Here is a 15,824-nt window from a genome sequence, read left to right as displayed (position 1 = left end):
CCGGTTCTTCTGTAGAGCTGAACTGTACACCGCAATTCGCTGATATTTCGAAGGTAAGTGGACTTAGTGTGACTTTTTTAATGGATATAAAAACATATTGTTTGAATCAGATTCCTCGTGGAGCGTTGCTAGTTTATCAGCATTTGTTAGCGTGTATGAATTTTTAATTGACAATTACATACCATTTGGTTCATATTTGCCTGGTATAACTTTATTTGGGGTGGTCAAATATCATTTGTGACCCTAGCTTTTGGGTGAATGACTTCCATTATTGACACATTTCTGGAAACCTAATTGCAACAAATTTTATCATCATAATTGGCACGCAGATGTCTTGAAAATTAGTTTATAATTCATTAAGTAAGGGTCCACAATAAGAAGGATAACTTGGGTAAGTTTTTGGTTAGCATGTGATGCCTTCAGATATTTCAAAATATTAAAACCTTTCGAACGTGAGTTTGTCAATACTGCATTCCACTTCAAATACTTTTACATAGACATGTAATTATTAAGCATCATTGATTTCTGGTTATGCATTTATAGATATATAGAAAGCATTTATTTAGTGGTAACCATCAAACTAGTAAAACATTGGGTTTATCCCATTCTCAGTTACATTTAAAAACTTATCTTTGCAGATTTACCAATAATAAACTACACAAGAAATAAAAGATCAGGAAGATTAACTTCAATTAAAATTTGATTTTGATTCATCTGTCCTTTCCAGGAGATTCGACTTTACCAAAGAAATAAGCCTGCAATGGTCTGTGTGACAGTCGGGACGAACAACTTGTAGGGTAGATAGCTGTACCAAGGGTCGAGGAAGACATGGCAGGATTTCAAAACTTAATTGTAAACGTGGCCCAGGAAAAGTTTCCAGGAGTGACAGTAAATGCTTAGTTTATATATAAACTTGTATGTGTGTATGTATGCGTGTCTGTGTGTGTGTGCGTGTATGTGTGTAGGTTTGCTCATCGTCTTCTTGTTTACATGTTTTTAAGAAAATAACACACATACATATATATAAATATGTAGATATATATATATATAGATTATATATAATATTATTATTAGAGAAAACAAGAGAGCTACGATATGACTCATAATGATAAGGAGTAATGTTTTTGAAAATACTATTTTCTAAAACATTACTCCTTATTTGTCAATTATGAGTCATTTCTTATTTCTCTGGTTTTCTCTAGTTATATTTTCTTTTGGAGTAAACGTGGATTTTCTCTATATTAATTATCTATATATATCTATATTTATGTATTTTCTGTTCTTTTCATTAGCCTGTGATGGAAATTGCCCCACGCCTTGATGCGTACAACAGCAGAATACCGGCTGCGAACAATATGATTCAAAGGGTCTGCAAGCAGCACGAGGTCACGTTTGTAAAGTGGTTTAACCGGGTGCATTTTCAGCGTGGATCATGGTACAGTGCACCGGGAAATGTTTGCCCCAGGCGGACTGCATTTGAGTATAGATGGGGCTAGGGTGCTGGCAAGGACCATCGGTAACGCCATTCCGAGATGTCCGACGAAAGGTCCACGAGGTATGATTAAAATCTGACTTCATAATTAAATACATACATACAGTGAATGCTGATATGGATTGTATAGGCAGTAGGATAATACCAATCACACTATAAAACTTGACTGCCTGATCAATTAGGCTAATCACACGTAAGTCTTCGTATGTGACGTTCTTTTATTACTCGTAGTGATTCTACATATGCTTTATTTGCTGTGTTATGAATGGCGAAGATGTTAACTAATACTTATAACTGTGTCAAACAGGATACGTCCGTTACATCCGAGACCAAAATGTTAATTTATGTTTTTTTTTCAAAGGAAAACCTGAACGGAGTGCGAGATATGCCACAAAGGTACGAAGTGACGGACGGCAAAGACGCGACAAGAAGTACGGAGGTGGTTGTGTCCCTAAAACGGTAGTCTCTCATCATGATATGTTATAACTGGTAGCTTTTTAACGTACAGTCCGGTCCGATTTTAAGTGAACCATCAATAAATAACGTTGTATAGAATATACACTGTGATAACGTAATGAATGAAAGTGTAAGCTTGATGTGTAATACCTGTTTATTTGTTTACGGTTTTTTCATCTTCTTCGTTCCGGCGTCGTCGCATTGTGTTTCAATAATGTCTGTTTTGTGTGTCTTTGTAATGATCAAAGCGTTTTGTTTTTCAGTGCCTCGGTGGTAATCGACGTGGGTTGTGGAGTTCGGGTTGCAATTGAAGCGCGGCATTTGGTTTATCGCGCCAACACTTCCAGTAAGAGGGTAGCATCTCCCATGCCGAAAAGTACACGGAAATTACAAAAGAGAGAACAACCCAAGGTAAGTGTTTCATAATTAAAAATTACAAAGCGTGTTGGCCCGTTTAAACTGTTGTTGTATTCGAGTTTTCCTTTGACTACATCAATTTTGCCCAGAATGTCAACTTAGGAATGATTTATTCCAGTGCAAAGGTATAATGATATTAGACTATTGAATCACAATTTCCTGAAAATTTTCCAAATTTACTGGGTCTTCCTCACATAGTTATAATAGATGAAATGAGTTTTTCAAGGTGAAACGACGTAAAAGTCTAGAACGCCTGCGAACAAAAGGTGTTAACGGCGGTCAGCTGGTGAATGGTAGCTTTGTAATTGTTCATTCTCACTACTAACAGAGATTCACTAATTTATATGGATTTTGTTTTTCTGGTTGTCCTCTTTAAAATTCAGACGACGAATGAGTTCGAATCCATTGAGGAGGAAAATGTTTTCTGGACGTCTACTCAGCAGATACAGGTGGCGGGGGACAAAATGCAACGGTAAGGTCCCATGCCTTAAATTATGATGTTCAAAGAAAGACAGGAATTTCTGATTGGAAATGTATATAACACATTGTTATTTTGTTATTACTCACAAAGGACGTAGAAAGAAGACATCAGAACGCCACAGCAAAGCCGGGATGAAACATGGAAGCCCTTCCGCTGACGAGGAATGACGGTTCGTATAGAATGATTAGAATTAATTCGGGATTTCGTTGTAATGTGTGAATTAGCTCAACTATATAGGAAACAGGTTTAATGATTGTAACTGAAATTGTGACTGAAGACTGTCAACCAGCACTGAAGGGACATTATGGTGTTTGAAGTATTACTATAGTATGCTACAATTATTACACATGTTCAAAATATGATTTCCCGGAGGACTTTACTTTCCTAATTGTTCTTAGAAATGAACACAGAAGATTACTCAGTATCCCAGTGAAGTAAATTTCCACCAAGGTGGTAATAAAAACAGTTTTAAAACTTTTGACCAAAGTGACCATATTTGAAAATCTAGCATATTTGTGACCATGACAGCATACCTTTAAATACCATTCTTTCCTTGATTCAACACCAGGTTCTATTGTTTTTTTCCCGGGCATGAGAAGGACTGAGTGAATGGCATCATAAAAGAAGCAAGAACAACAAGACTACCAAATGGACATCAGTGTGGGCGATGTCAGGACAAGTATATTGACCATCCATGGTCATTAAAAAGACTTTTAAGACATTTTCATACAAGTAAAGGAATAAAAGTAGGGGAAATGTTGACGTTGCCATGTAAGATATTGTATTGTAGTAAAGGAACCAAAGGAGGATGATATATCAGGTGTGATGGGATTTTCATAAGAAGAGAATATTTCGAGTCCCACATGAATAAGTGTCGAGTATGATTGCATGTTGTCCCTGAGTAGCGATGATGGCAGTTTTAGAGGGGGTGATATCAGAACTAGTGTTAGTGGTTCTGATAATAAGACATGTCATCAGCGTGATGAGAAATCGGTGGATGATGATGAGCTGGAAAGTGGACGTGAAGATGGTAGTGGTGATGACAGAGAAGATTCTAATAGTGACGAATGTGTTGATCATGATGGTAGTGGTGTTAGTGGTGAATGTGGTATAGGTGATGAAATAAAGGATTGTAATAGTGACGAATGTGTTGGTCATGATGATGCTAGTGGTGAATGTGGTGTATGTGAGGAAGGAGAGGAATCTAATAGTGACGAACGTGTTAGTGATGATGACGCTCATGCCAGTGGTGGGTCTGATAATAAAAAATGTCTTGAGAGTGATGAGAATATGGTAGATGAGGAGGCTGACATTGACCGGGATGGTAGCATTGGTAACAGTGATGACGATGGTGCATTTTGATAGTGATTCGAAAGGTGATAGTACTTGTGGTAGGAAGGAGGAATGTGAGCGTCCGGTTGATGAGGATATCGATTTCAGTGGTGATGAGGATGGTGAATATGAAGCGGCGTAATTTGACACCGCTACTGTTTCCGTCAACTGTTAGCGCCCCCAATTACCCTTGTGGTATCGCTAGTTCGAACTTACACCACTTTGACTTTCTACTTCGATCGCTCAACAAGAAGAGCTACCAACGACGTTAATCGCCTACATTAATCGCCTTATTATTACTTTTGATCGGATAATTTTTATCAACTCGGGAAACGTTCCTATCCGACAGCTATAGATATATTTTGTTAGAACCGAATTCCTTTATTTCGTTACACAAACTTTTCGTATTTTGTGAAGGATCTAAACATAACTTTTAATTATGGATGGATCCTGTATTTTCTGTTAAGTTATTTCGCAACAGACCGACCCAGTGGACCGGAGTTATTTTTGCTGTGCTAGACGAACTGGTGAGTAATAATTTCGTTTAAATTTGTTACCGCCAAAAATACAATGGTAGGTTTAAAGCAGACAAACGCAATTATTTTATTAAGACAAGTAAGACAGTTAGGGAAAATCACCCTCGAATGAAATGTTCTGAATATAAATAGACATATAAACACAAAGCATGGGATTAATATACAGATCAGTGGTGTATGTGTTGATCCCGTTGAATCTATATTCCTTGTCCGTGTAAGACTTCTATATGGAGGTTGATTACCCACTCCATGTTCAAAGGAAACTGCATCATTCTATAGTCCCATTATTTTTTGTGAGGAAAAGGAGTGAATGGTTGAAATAAGAATTGCAAGAAATGACAGTTTTCGGTCAGACCACTGCGAACATCTTAAAATAGTAGATGATTGTGTTATGAATCCAGAAAGGTTGTCCCTGTCTGAAAATAGAGCTACCGAAAAGTAGAACTCACCAAATGATTTCAGATACTACATTGCAGCAACTGAGAAAACTACGTAAGGAGGGAATGGAACGTGGTGCGCGAGGGATCGAAAAATTTCCTAGCAGCCGTTACCAGCACTTTTCATTGTACGATATGGACACCGACTACTATGCACGACTAGGGCCCTGTGTTGTCACCTATGACAACACAGGGCTTCATTTGGAAGAGGAACATATTTTTCAACTGGCAGTGTTGTATATCCCCCAACAAATGATGATATTATTAAAGTTATGTGCGATAACCTCAAACAAAGCAAAAGTATATCCTTGGTCTATTTCTCCTGCTTATATCAACAGAGGTTGTAGATATCCGCTGGAATTTGTACCAACAGAAAGGCACTGTTCACAGTGTGGGAAAGAACTATCGGAGCCCATCAAGATATCGGACAAGGCAACAATTTTAGCATCGGAAGGTCTTCGAACTGGTATAGTTACTATCAGGTGCGTATCCAGGGGGGGCGTTGGGGCGCGCGCCCCCCGGGTAAGAAAAAGAGGAGAGAAAAAAAAAGAGAAGAAAAAAGGAAAAAAAGAGGGGAAAAAGAGGAGGAGCAGAGGAAGGAAGGGAAAAGAAAAAGAAGAAAGAGAGAAGAAGGAGAAAAGGAGGGAGTAAAAGAAAAACGCGAAGACACCGGGAAGAGAAAGAGGAACAGTGACATCATTACAGCGCTGAAGGGTAGCCAGTGACGGATCAATGATTTCGTAAAAGTGTGCCTCACCCTACCCCTTACACCGACAACTCCATTTTTTTGACGTTTCCATTTTCCTCTCTCACTAATGATCTTTATATATACTATATATGGTCTATCATAACGCGTGTGTAGAATTGTGCTATGAAACCAACTGTGGCTGGTCTCGAACTCGACTGTGTCGTCGGGGAACATGACGCATTTTGGGATGGGGGCGACCGCCCCCCCATTCAGCATTTTTTTAAATGATATCGCTAAGTAATTTCAAAATAGAAAGTGCTTAGATGCAACTTACAAGGCCTGGGAAGTGTCATTTCCAGCGATCTGGGAGACATTTTCGGCCAAAATTTGCTTGTACGCTTCGCGCTAACAAATGGTCCTGGGTAGTGCCATTTCCAGCGATCTGGGAGGCATTTTCGGCCAAAATTTTCTTGTACGCTTCGCGCCAACCTATGGTGGCGCTACGCTTAGATAATTTGCCTACAGGCTTCGCCCCTCCCTTGGCAAATTCCTCGCTACGCGCCTGTTCGAATTTGTAACGCAAACAGCAGATATCACATCATATCAGTGAGCATGAAATGGCGTTCCAGGATGAAAATCCTCAAAACTGTCCGACTTGCCTGAAAAATAACCAAAAATTTTCGCGCGCAAAGCGCGCGTTCAACCTCCCAATGTCAATATCATATAAGCAAGCATCGGTTATTACATCGCATGCAATCATGTACCGTACGGTCCGTTCAAATTGCGCAGTATACCGCGGGATGCTAATGTAAACAACGACATGTCTCATGTAGATGTATAAAAAGCATGGAGGTCCAATTATGTCAAAACTCTCTTTTACATTAGTAAAGGCGAATTAGGGGCTGCACCCCCGCCGCGCAGTGGCGGAGCGTCCATACCGTCAGGGGAGCGGATGCCCCCCCCCCCCTGACGGACTCAAATGGACTGCTGGCGCCTTTTTCAGCTCTTTACCACTTTTTACTTATTCTAGATTATTGACTTTTTTATTGCGCTCTCATCTACTTATTGACATTTCTCACATTTTCTTGGTGTAATTTGGAGATGACACCCTATTCTTCGTTTATCTGCAAATTAGCCAGGCCCTGAAAGGGTCATTTCCGGCGATCTAGGGAGTATCTTTACTCAAAAATTGTCTGTGCGCTACGCGCCAACCAGTGGTGGCGCTCCGCTTAGATAGTGTCGAAAGCGCCCCTACAGACCATTCTCGCCCCTCCTGACCAATACCCCTAGCTCCGCCACTGCCGCCGCGCCTCCTACGCCTATGTGTGTAGTGTTCGGTTGAAGGAAATATCTGCTATTTTTTCATTTCCTTCAACCAAGTTTTATAATAGCCGTTATAAGAGGTTTAATATTTCTACACCAATAAATTAACTGTGTCGGAATTTTCGAAAATTTATGACCAACATTCTGCATCACACTTCCCTCTACTCGTGCAATTTTGACCGGTCTGTTAGGGGTTCAAGGAAGTTTTTCTATATTGGTTGTCCATAGATGAAATTTTGTACAACATTATGGGTATGTTTTCAAGTGAGTTTATTCACGAGAAATGTGAATTTTCAAATTCTGAACAAATTTGGGGCTTAAAACCTTGAAAAGTGGGGCTGACGGGTATTGTGGGCCGCGACGTAGAATCACCTACAAAAGCAAAGACCCACAGGAGATGCGATCAGGTCGAACATGACGTGTGCCGGGTTGACAATCTTCAAAAAGGTTATGGATGAAAAAAAAACTATTAGGAAATACTTGGTTCTCAGGCAAAAAGTGTACTTTTGGTCATTTCAAGCCCGAGAAGTGCCGTTTCCGGTGATCTGGGGGGTATCAAAACCAGAAATTTTCTTGTACGCTTCGCGCCAACCGATGGTGGCGCTCCGCTTAGATAGTAATTCGCGCCCCCCGGGTTAGAAAATCCTGGATTCGCGCCTGACTATAGTAACATACTGTAAAATTTGTACAGAGTGTCAGTTGCCATCTAGGTATCAGGTGTATGATGAGGGTGTGCATAACTACAATGACGTTTTCTTTATTTCATCAGAAATGTTAGATAGACTGGAGAATGGTCTAGAATGTTCAATCGCGTGAGGTACGATAGCCATACGGAACTCATGAATAAACAGTTAGGTATCTACATCAGGCCACAGAATATAATTAATAGCTTCCTGCATTTTCAGGGCCTGTGTACAAAGTTTTACCATTTCAATTGTGTTATATGTGACTATCACTCAGAAGTTGTTATTTTAGATGTTGATAAGAAAGGTGCATTTAGGTGTGATGTGTTAAATTTAGAGCTGCCAGATGAATCAGAACAGAGCGACACAGTCAATTGATTGCGAGAAATTTTTGGGTGACGTTGAAAAGAACCTGTTGGCTACATGCTTATTGGGCCAACCTCGAGTAAACCCATACGACATTATACCATCATACACATATTGGTCACCATACATTGGGAACAGCACAAGGAGGGATAAACTCATTTTGAACACTGAATACAGGAAAATCCACAGGGGAAGCGGATTACTTGAGAGCGAATGCCTTGAATTCACCGACACAGGAACGGCTGATTGAAATTCTGCATGGAAGTGATATTCCTTACATCAGGACAGTGGGAAGAGACGTTGGAATAAGAGGGGTTGCCAAAATGACAAAACTAGACAATCACATCATAAGAACATACGAGACACAATTACAAAATATAGCACTAAATTTGACAAATTCTTTTCAAAATTACAGGGTTCCACCGGTGGATGGGCTTCTATGGTTTGCCCACATGGTATTGTGTATATGCTGCCAACCTTTTACTGCGAGCAGAAAGTCCTCGTGATGTTGTTGGTTTTGTTCAATCGATGAAATATGTTCCAAATATTGTGATCGTTGACACGGCTAATATGGTTGTTGCACATGGGAACGAACAAAAGGTTTTTAGAAATGTTTCACCCACACAATGGGATGCTTGCTGAACACTCATCAGGCTTTATGAGGCTGATTGAGACGGGGTAATTTTGTCAAAAACTTGCCTTGGCTTGTAGAGCAAAAGCCTCTCCATGACACAACTGGACATGTTCACCCCGTGACTGGTTCCAATGAACACTATTGCCTTTTTGACAGACTGCATGAAAGAAATACTCGGTGTGAATTTGAAATTTAACGCAGAGTACAGTTTGTTCCACAGTTATTCGGCAAAGTTATAACACCCAAGCACAAGAACAGCTGCACAGTGAAATGAATAAAAACAATTATTTATTGAATCAGAAGTCACCAGTAGAGTATTTCTTCTTTTCCAGATGTGGGCTATATTGGACCTGCGAAACAGAGAAAAGAATCAGCTTCAGCTACAAAAGATATGGCAAAGCCAGTGAAATTCGACCATTTGGGTAAAGTAGGAATAAATTTCGCAAATCCATCAAAACCTGGAGGGAAATATCATACTTCTATAAGAACCAAGAGGGTGATAAAAGTCGGGAAACTAATCCACCGAAATCAGAAACACACTAACACGGGTAGAGGCGACACAGGGAGAGGAGAGCCTAATTCGCCAAAGCCGCAGAAAGCAAGAAAAACAAAGAGGAATAAGCCTGCCATGTGGTTATCACACTTACAACTTACTGAAAATGAAAGGACGATACTTCTCGAAAGGAAATGGTGAAATGATCTCATAATAAATGCAGGACAAAACATATTGAAGAATTCATCAGGTGTTAGGGGGTTGCAAAATACTTTGCTTATACAATATACTGGTTTCGTTCCTGAATCTGGTGAATTTGTTCAGGTGGTTAACATGACTATTTCTCATTGGGTTGTGCTAAGTAGTATCGGTATGACAGGGCCAAACGTAAGCCTGAATTGTTTGATAGTTATGTATCTTACAGAAAGTCATACCCACTCGACATAGTTAAAGCCGCGGGCATGCCTCTTGCAAACCAAGGAATCGGAATTATTTATCCACGTTATGAATGGTACACAGCAGACTGACGGTTCTTCATGTGGTGTGTTTGAACTTGCTTTTGCATCTACCCTTTGCGCTGGTGAAGACCCAACTATGATGCACCATGACGAGGGTATACCATGTGGCAAGAGTTAATTAATAACCTGATTGATTTGCAAATGTTACCTTTCGGTATTCGAGCTTTCGATTATAATATATACAGATATTGACAGAAGGAATAGTTTGCACGTGCAGGAGTGCAGATAACGGCAATACAATGGCACTGTGTGCAATTCGTAAGGAATGGTTTCACGAAGCCTGCGTACGACGGATATACCAAGACGTGAGCTTTATTGCTCTTTTTGTCAGAGAAGGTTTAGTAAGCGAAAGGTAAAGGCAAGTAAAGAAAGAATGGGTAACTTTCGATCATTCCAAGCTGGGCCGGATTTAGCTTGTGGGGGGCCCCGGTCCAGAATAGTTTGGGGCCTTTTAACGATTAGGCCTACTATCTAAGCGGAGCACCACCATAGCGTGCACGAAAATGTTGGCAGAAGTTGCTTCCCAGATCGCTAGAAATGGCACTTCCCAGGCCTTGCAAGTTGCATCCATAGACATTTCAAGTTTGAAATCTCATGTTCTGGAAACTGACTATTGTCACAATTAATATGTAAATGTTGTTGTTTTTTGGTTTTTACATTGTTTTTTCTAATACCCCTCCAGGAATCAATATACCGTTTTCCGTATGAGAAATATATTCCCGCAAACTTTCCCCTTCCCAAGTGTCTAATGGGGGAAATTTTATTACTTCTGTTTCAGTTGAACTTTGAACCCATCATGGAATGGGCCTTGTCTTTAGCAAACTGACTGATGCTGTCATCGACGTCGATGGTTTTGAGAACGCCGGGTTCCACAGCAAGGATGCTGAGATTGACGAGCCTAGATTGGCCCATCGCTGAACGGGAGGGGACTCTGTATCAGCTTGAGTCGAGAAAACGATCGCTCACCGCTACAATTCGATACCATGAGTGCCAAGTAAATCCTGAGTAGGATTTCGACGTGTTACGCAAATGCCGTAGAATAAAGACCATGCATCCTGATATAGGCCCCGTGTATATATGGAAAGACAACTTTTGTTCAGTGTGGAGTTTCGAACAAAGGTCCGTATTTTACATGTTGACCATTGACGGACGGACGGAAAGGCATCTAATGCCTCCATTTTTTGACACCCAAATGTGGGGCCCCTAAATGTTGGGGGCCCGAGGCCTGGGCACGGCGGGCCCCGCCGTAAATCTGGCACTGATTCCAAGACATTCAAGAACCGTTACGGCATACACAAGTGAGTTGCTGTGGCTGTACAACTTTATAACTTTGTTGATCGAATTGCTTTTAACAATATACTTTTCCCGATGCAAATGAAACATTAGCTGTTTTAGAAAAGCAACCAGAGAATTAAGCATATGCAATATTCTGGGATTAACAATAGTCCATACAGACAGTGCAGATGGTTTTGATTTTTTTCATAAATCACCAATATCGTTGTATGAAACACTGTTACACGAGATGGCACATGCAAAAGTAGGTTTAGATAGTAGAAAGGCCGAAGGGACACGGCTTATACTTCAAGAAAGTAGGAAGGAAAATAATTAAGCTAGCTTCTTAATAATAATTCTCAAGCGGTACCAATCGAGGGCGTAATAAATGTAAAGTTCAATATCAAACATTCTTAATGTGACAATAAAAGGTCACTTTTCCTAAAATGGGACTTGAACAAGCATTAAGTTTTCAATGCCATAGTTTTTATGTTTGTTTTAAATTGCTTCACCAGTAGGCGACAATGAATCGGGTGGCTCCGATGATACCCTCCAAAAGTTGGATAATACATATATCAAGTGGGATGATGCCAAATGCATGCTTCATCAAATGATATATGGGGGACCTACAGCTAGGCAACGTTTCAGTCAACTGTGTTTACTACGTAGGCCCTATATAAAGTTAATTAAAAAAAATCATTTTCAGATCATTTTTCGTTTATTTAAGAACTTTTGTGATTAAACTTTAACATTTCGAGTATTGCTCATGGGTTTTGCGTTGTTTTTTGGTCATGAGGATTGGGGGGGGGGCAAGAATTTGTTATACCTCTCAGTGATCACGGATCAAAGTTGACTTCCTGCACGACCCCCTTGCCCCTATAAAACAAAGGAATTGGCCCAATGCAGGGGTTGTGATAACCCTCAAAACGTTGTATGAATTTGGGAGCGACATATGGATGTCGTGCTTTTCCCGTTGGGGTGGGAACTTTGTCAACCTCTCAGTGATCACGGACTTATAGTTTCTTTTGAGTATCGTTTTACGTGTAAAGTCAATGGGTGTAAAATTGGCAAAGTTGACAATTGCTTAACGACCCCCTTGCCCCTATATAAAACAAGGGAATTAGCCCAGTGAAGGGGGTGTAATCAATTTCTTATACACTTTCTAACTGTATGAATTTTGGAGCGACAGGATATTTTGCGTAGTATACCCGTTGGGGGGGGGGGGACTTTGTCAACCTAAGTGATCACGGACTAGTATTTTTTTCAGATTAGTTATGTCACAACTTCCGTGGGGTAAAACAAAATGGCACCTTCTAGCGCCCCCTCTGTTGCGACCCCGGGTTTTTCCTTTGGCCTTCAAGGCCGATAAAAATAAAATTTTAGACAGATTCAGGGAAGTAAACTCAAAGGACCAAAAGACTACTGAGATGTTTCTGAAAGTTAACAAAAACGATATATTTACAATGATACGATCTCTACTGATTTGTACAAGGATTATTGGTACTAGAAATTTGGAATATTACAGACAGATTTTACAATATTATACGGCCGTTAAATTTTTGAAAGATTACTTAACTTATCTTACGCGGCGCGTGCCGGCTCTCGGTTCCTTTCGTAGCTGTTCTGACCTCCTTGCGTCACCAGCAACGATGTCGGGATTCTCCCTCGTAGGCTGGTATCCCGTGACTTGGTCAGGAGCAAAACCGTTCCCCGCTGGTCCAATTCGACTCAACGTTTGTATCCCAAGGATGGCTTCCTCCTGGGTGAACTCCGAAAAACTCTGCCGAAGTCACGCCTGTCCCGGTTAAACGACGCACCAATCTAATAAACAAACAGTCCACCGGTTCCTCCGTCCGTCCCCTCGATTATTAATCTTTTATCTCAGATGAATTTCTTTTTACAATAGATCGGAAAACTCTGAACTAAACTCCTCATCACCGAAAATATCTCTTCTTATATATAGCCGGGTTTAATCTCCCGAAAGTTCTTTTCCAGGAATCCTGACGGAAAAACATCGAGAATCATCCATGTCTCGAAGATACGACTGATAGTGCATCGTTCATTGGTCGACGATATCCGGTCACCTGCTAAAAATTACTTCCCGTATGTTCTGGAAATTTGCACTCGTTAATACCGAATAGCGCCATCATTTCTCGACGCTTCCAGAAAAAACGCACAAGTTGTCAGTCACGACGAGTGACCTACTTATCACCCTGACCAGCATATACTGAATACACGTACAATGAATAAAGTCGTTCGTGACAAGTTATTCGTGCAGAGTCAATGAGAGATTTTGGTCCTAGTTGGGATTTGCGTACTAGCCTATAGTGCTTGTTAGCGCTATAGCCAGCTATACTAGCTGGGAGCCTCGAGTCAGTGCAGTCGTAAATGACATTTTTTTTCTGTAAATTCTTCGAATTTGAAAATTCTTCTTTTCCCTTACTCTGCTTGTAAGTTATAGTTATCTATTGTACAACTTGTTTCGATTTTTGGGGGCTTACCTGCAGGAGCTGGATCAGGGCTGTTCCCCGCCACCACCCGCCCCGACACACAAGCAGAAAAATACGGTTGTGGTGTATGGAACGCCAAAAGGACCACAGTGACATGTACCACTACTAATTTGACATGTACTACTACTAATTCGAAGTGTACTACTACTAATTTGAAGTGTAATACATGTAAAATGTCGCGTACTACTACTAATTCGAAGTGTACTACATCAAAAATGTCGCATACTTCTACTAATTCGAAGTGTAATAATACTAATTTGAAGTGTACTACATCTAAAATGTCGCGCACTACTACTAATTCGAAGTGTACTACATCTAAAAAGTCACGTACTACTACTAAATTGGAGAGATGGCGCTATTCACAATCTTTCCGATACCATGTCATCGAGTTGCGCATCTGCAATATAATAATGATGAAGAAAACATTCTTCAATACTCTGTTGATTCAAATGTCTATTTTACAGTTTATACCTTTAAGGTCTGTGGCAAATATAGGAAATGGCATAAAGTTAGGCACAGCTGGGGAATCAAAAGCATTCTTGACATTTCAATGACGGGGAAATTGCTGCTTGTGAATAATAGTGTGTATAACAATTTTAAGAGTTAAAAACTGGTGTATTTGATATATATATATATATATATATATATATATATATATATATATATATATATATATATATATATCAAATACACCAGTTTTTAACTCTTAAAATTGTTATACACACTATTATTCACAAGCAGCAATTTCCCCGTCATTGAAATGTCAAGAATGCTTTTGATTCCCCAGCTGTGCCTAACTTTATGCCATTTCCTATATTTGCCACAGACCTTAAAGGTATAAACTGTAAAATAGACATTTGAATCAACAGAGTATTGAAGAATGTTTTATATATATATATATATATATATATATATATATATATATATATATATATATATATATATATATATATATATATATATATATATATATATGTAAAAAACTCGATGGACATATATATATATATATATATATATATATATATATATATATATATATATATATATATATATATATATATATGTAAAAAACTCGATGGACATGTCAAAAAAATAGAAAACGGCGCCCAAACGCAAAATGATGCTTTACATTCATAAAAGACCGGTGAGGTGCTACTGTTAATGAGCTAAAGTTAGGCTTCCTAGACTTTTTCTATATGCTAGACCAGGCTGCGGCTAGGATATAGTGTATAATTTAAATGATATTCCAAAACTGCTACTTGTTTAAATTATATACAGGTCTAGTACCGTATGCATTTTAGGTGTTCTACAAATGGCCTGAATATAGGCCTACTAAAGTACTAGGTCATGGATTAATTCCGAGCATAACTTAAGAGCCCAAATATACGTTACCGTTTAAATTTAGATTTTGGCACAGTAATGTGTGTATATGCAGAGCTTAGTATGCGTAGGATTAGGAGTATATATGTACGTGTCAGTCTTCCTGAATGTTCCCCTTCTCCTTGCCTTCATTACTAATACTATAATCACCATTGTCTGTGACCATTGGGCATCACAAAAATAAAATCCAGTGGTGGCAAAGCAACAAGTTTTCGAAGCCCCAGCAGGTGGAACCATCGATCCCCAAGAATGTGCTTAATGTAGCTTCAGTTTTTAACTCTTAAAATTGTTATACACATTATTATTCACAAGCAGCAATTTACCCGTCATTGAAATGTCAAGAATGCTTTTGATTCCCCAGCTGTGCCAAACTATATGCTATTTTCTATATTGGCCACAGACCTTAAAGGTATAAACTGTAAAATAGACATTTGAATCAACAGAGTATTAAAGAATATGTTTTCTTCATCGTTATTTTAATGCAGATGCGCAACTCGATGACATGGTATCGGAAAGATTGTGAATAGCGCTATCTCTCCAATTTAGTAGTAGTACGTGACTTTTTAGATGTAGTACACTTCGAATTAGTAGTAGTGCGCGACATTTTAGATGTAGTACACTTCAAATTAGTATTATTACACTTCGAATTAGTAGTAGTACATGTCACTGTGGTCCTTTTGGCGTTCCATAGTGGTGCCTACGCACACAGACATACGTGCTTTTATCGCTCTCCAGGCTTTACACTCGGCCCTACAGAAGTACACAACATAAACAACTTCCGATCGAACTTTACGTGTTACAAATAG

The 15,824-nt window shown here is 39.5% G+C and overlaps 1 protein-coding gene across 1 annotated transcript; it reads left to right on the top strand.

Annotated features, from left to right (window-relative positions):
- The first annotated feature begins 1,408 nt into the window (after window positions 1-1,408).
- Window positions 1,409-3,520, top strand: LOC139963838 (uncharacterized). The gene is made up of 6 exons (XM_071965026.1): window positions 1,409-1,555; window positions 1,854-1,951; window positions 2,212-2,359; window positions 2,749-2,837; window positions 2,937-3,015; window positions 3,415-3,520. The coding sequence occupies exons 1-5, from the start codon at window positions 1,487-1,489 to the stop codon at window positions 2,941-2,943; spliced, it is 411 nt and encodes a 136-aa protein (XP_071821127.1). The 5' UTR covers window positions 1,409-1,486; the 3' UTR covers window positions 2,944-3,015; window positions 3,415-3,520.
- The last annotated feature ends 12,304 nt before the right edge of the window (window positions 3,521-15,824 follow it).

The sequence above is a fragment of the Apostichopus japonicus genome, chromosome 22 (genome assembly GCF_037975245.1).
Source record: "Apostichopus japonicus isolate 1M-3 chromosome 22, ASM3797524v1, whole genome shotgun sequence".
NCBI lineage: Eukaryota > Metazoa > Echinodermata > Holothuroidea > Aspidochirotida > Stichopodidae > Apostichopus > Apostichopus japonicus.
Note: the sequence above shows the minus strand (reverse complement) of the source record. Positions and strands in the feature narration are given on the sequence as shown.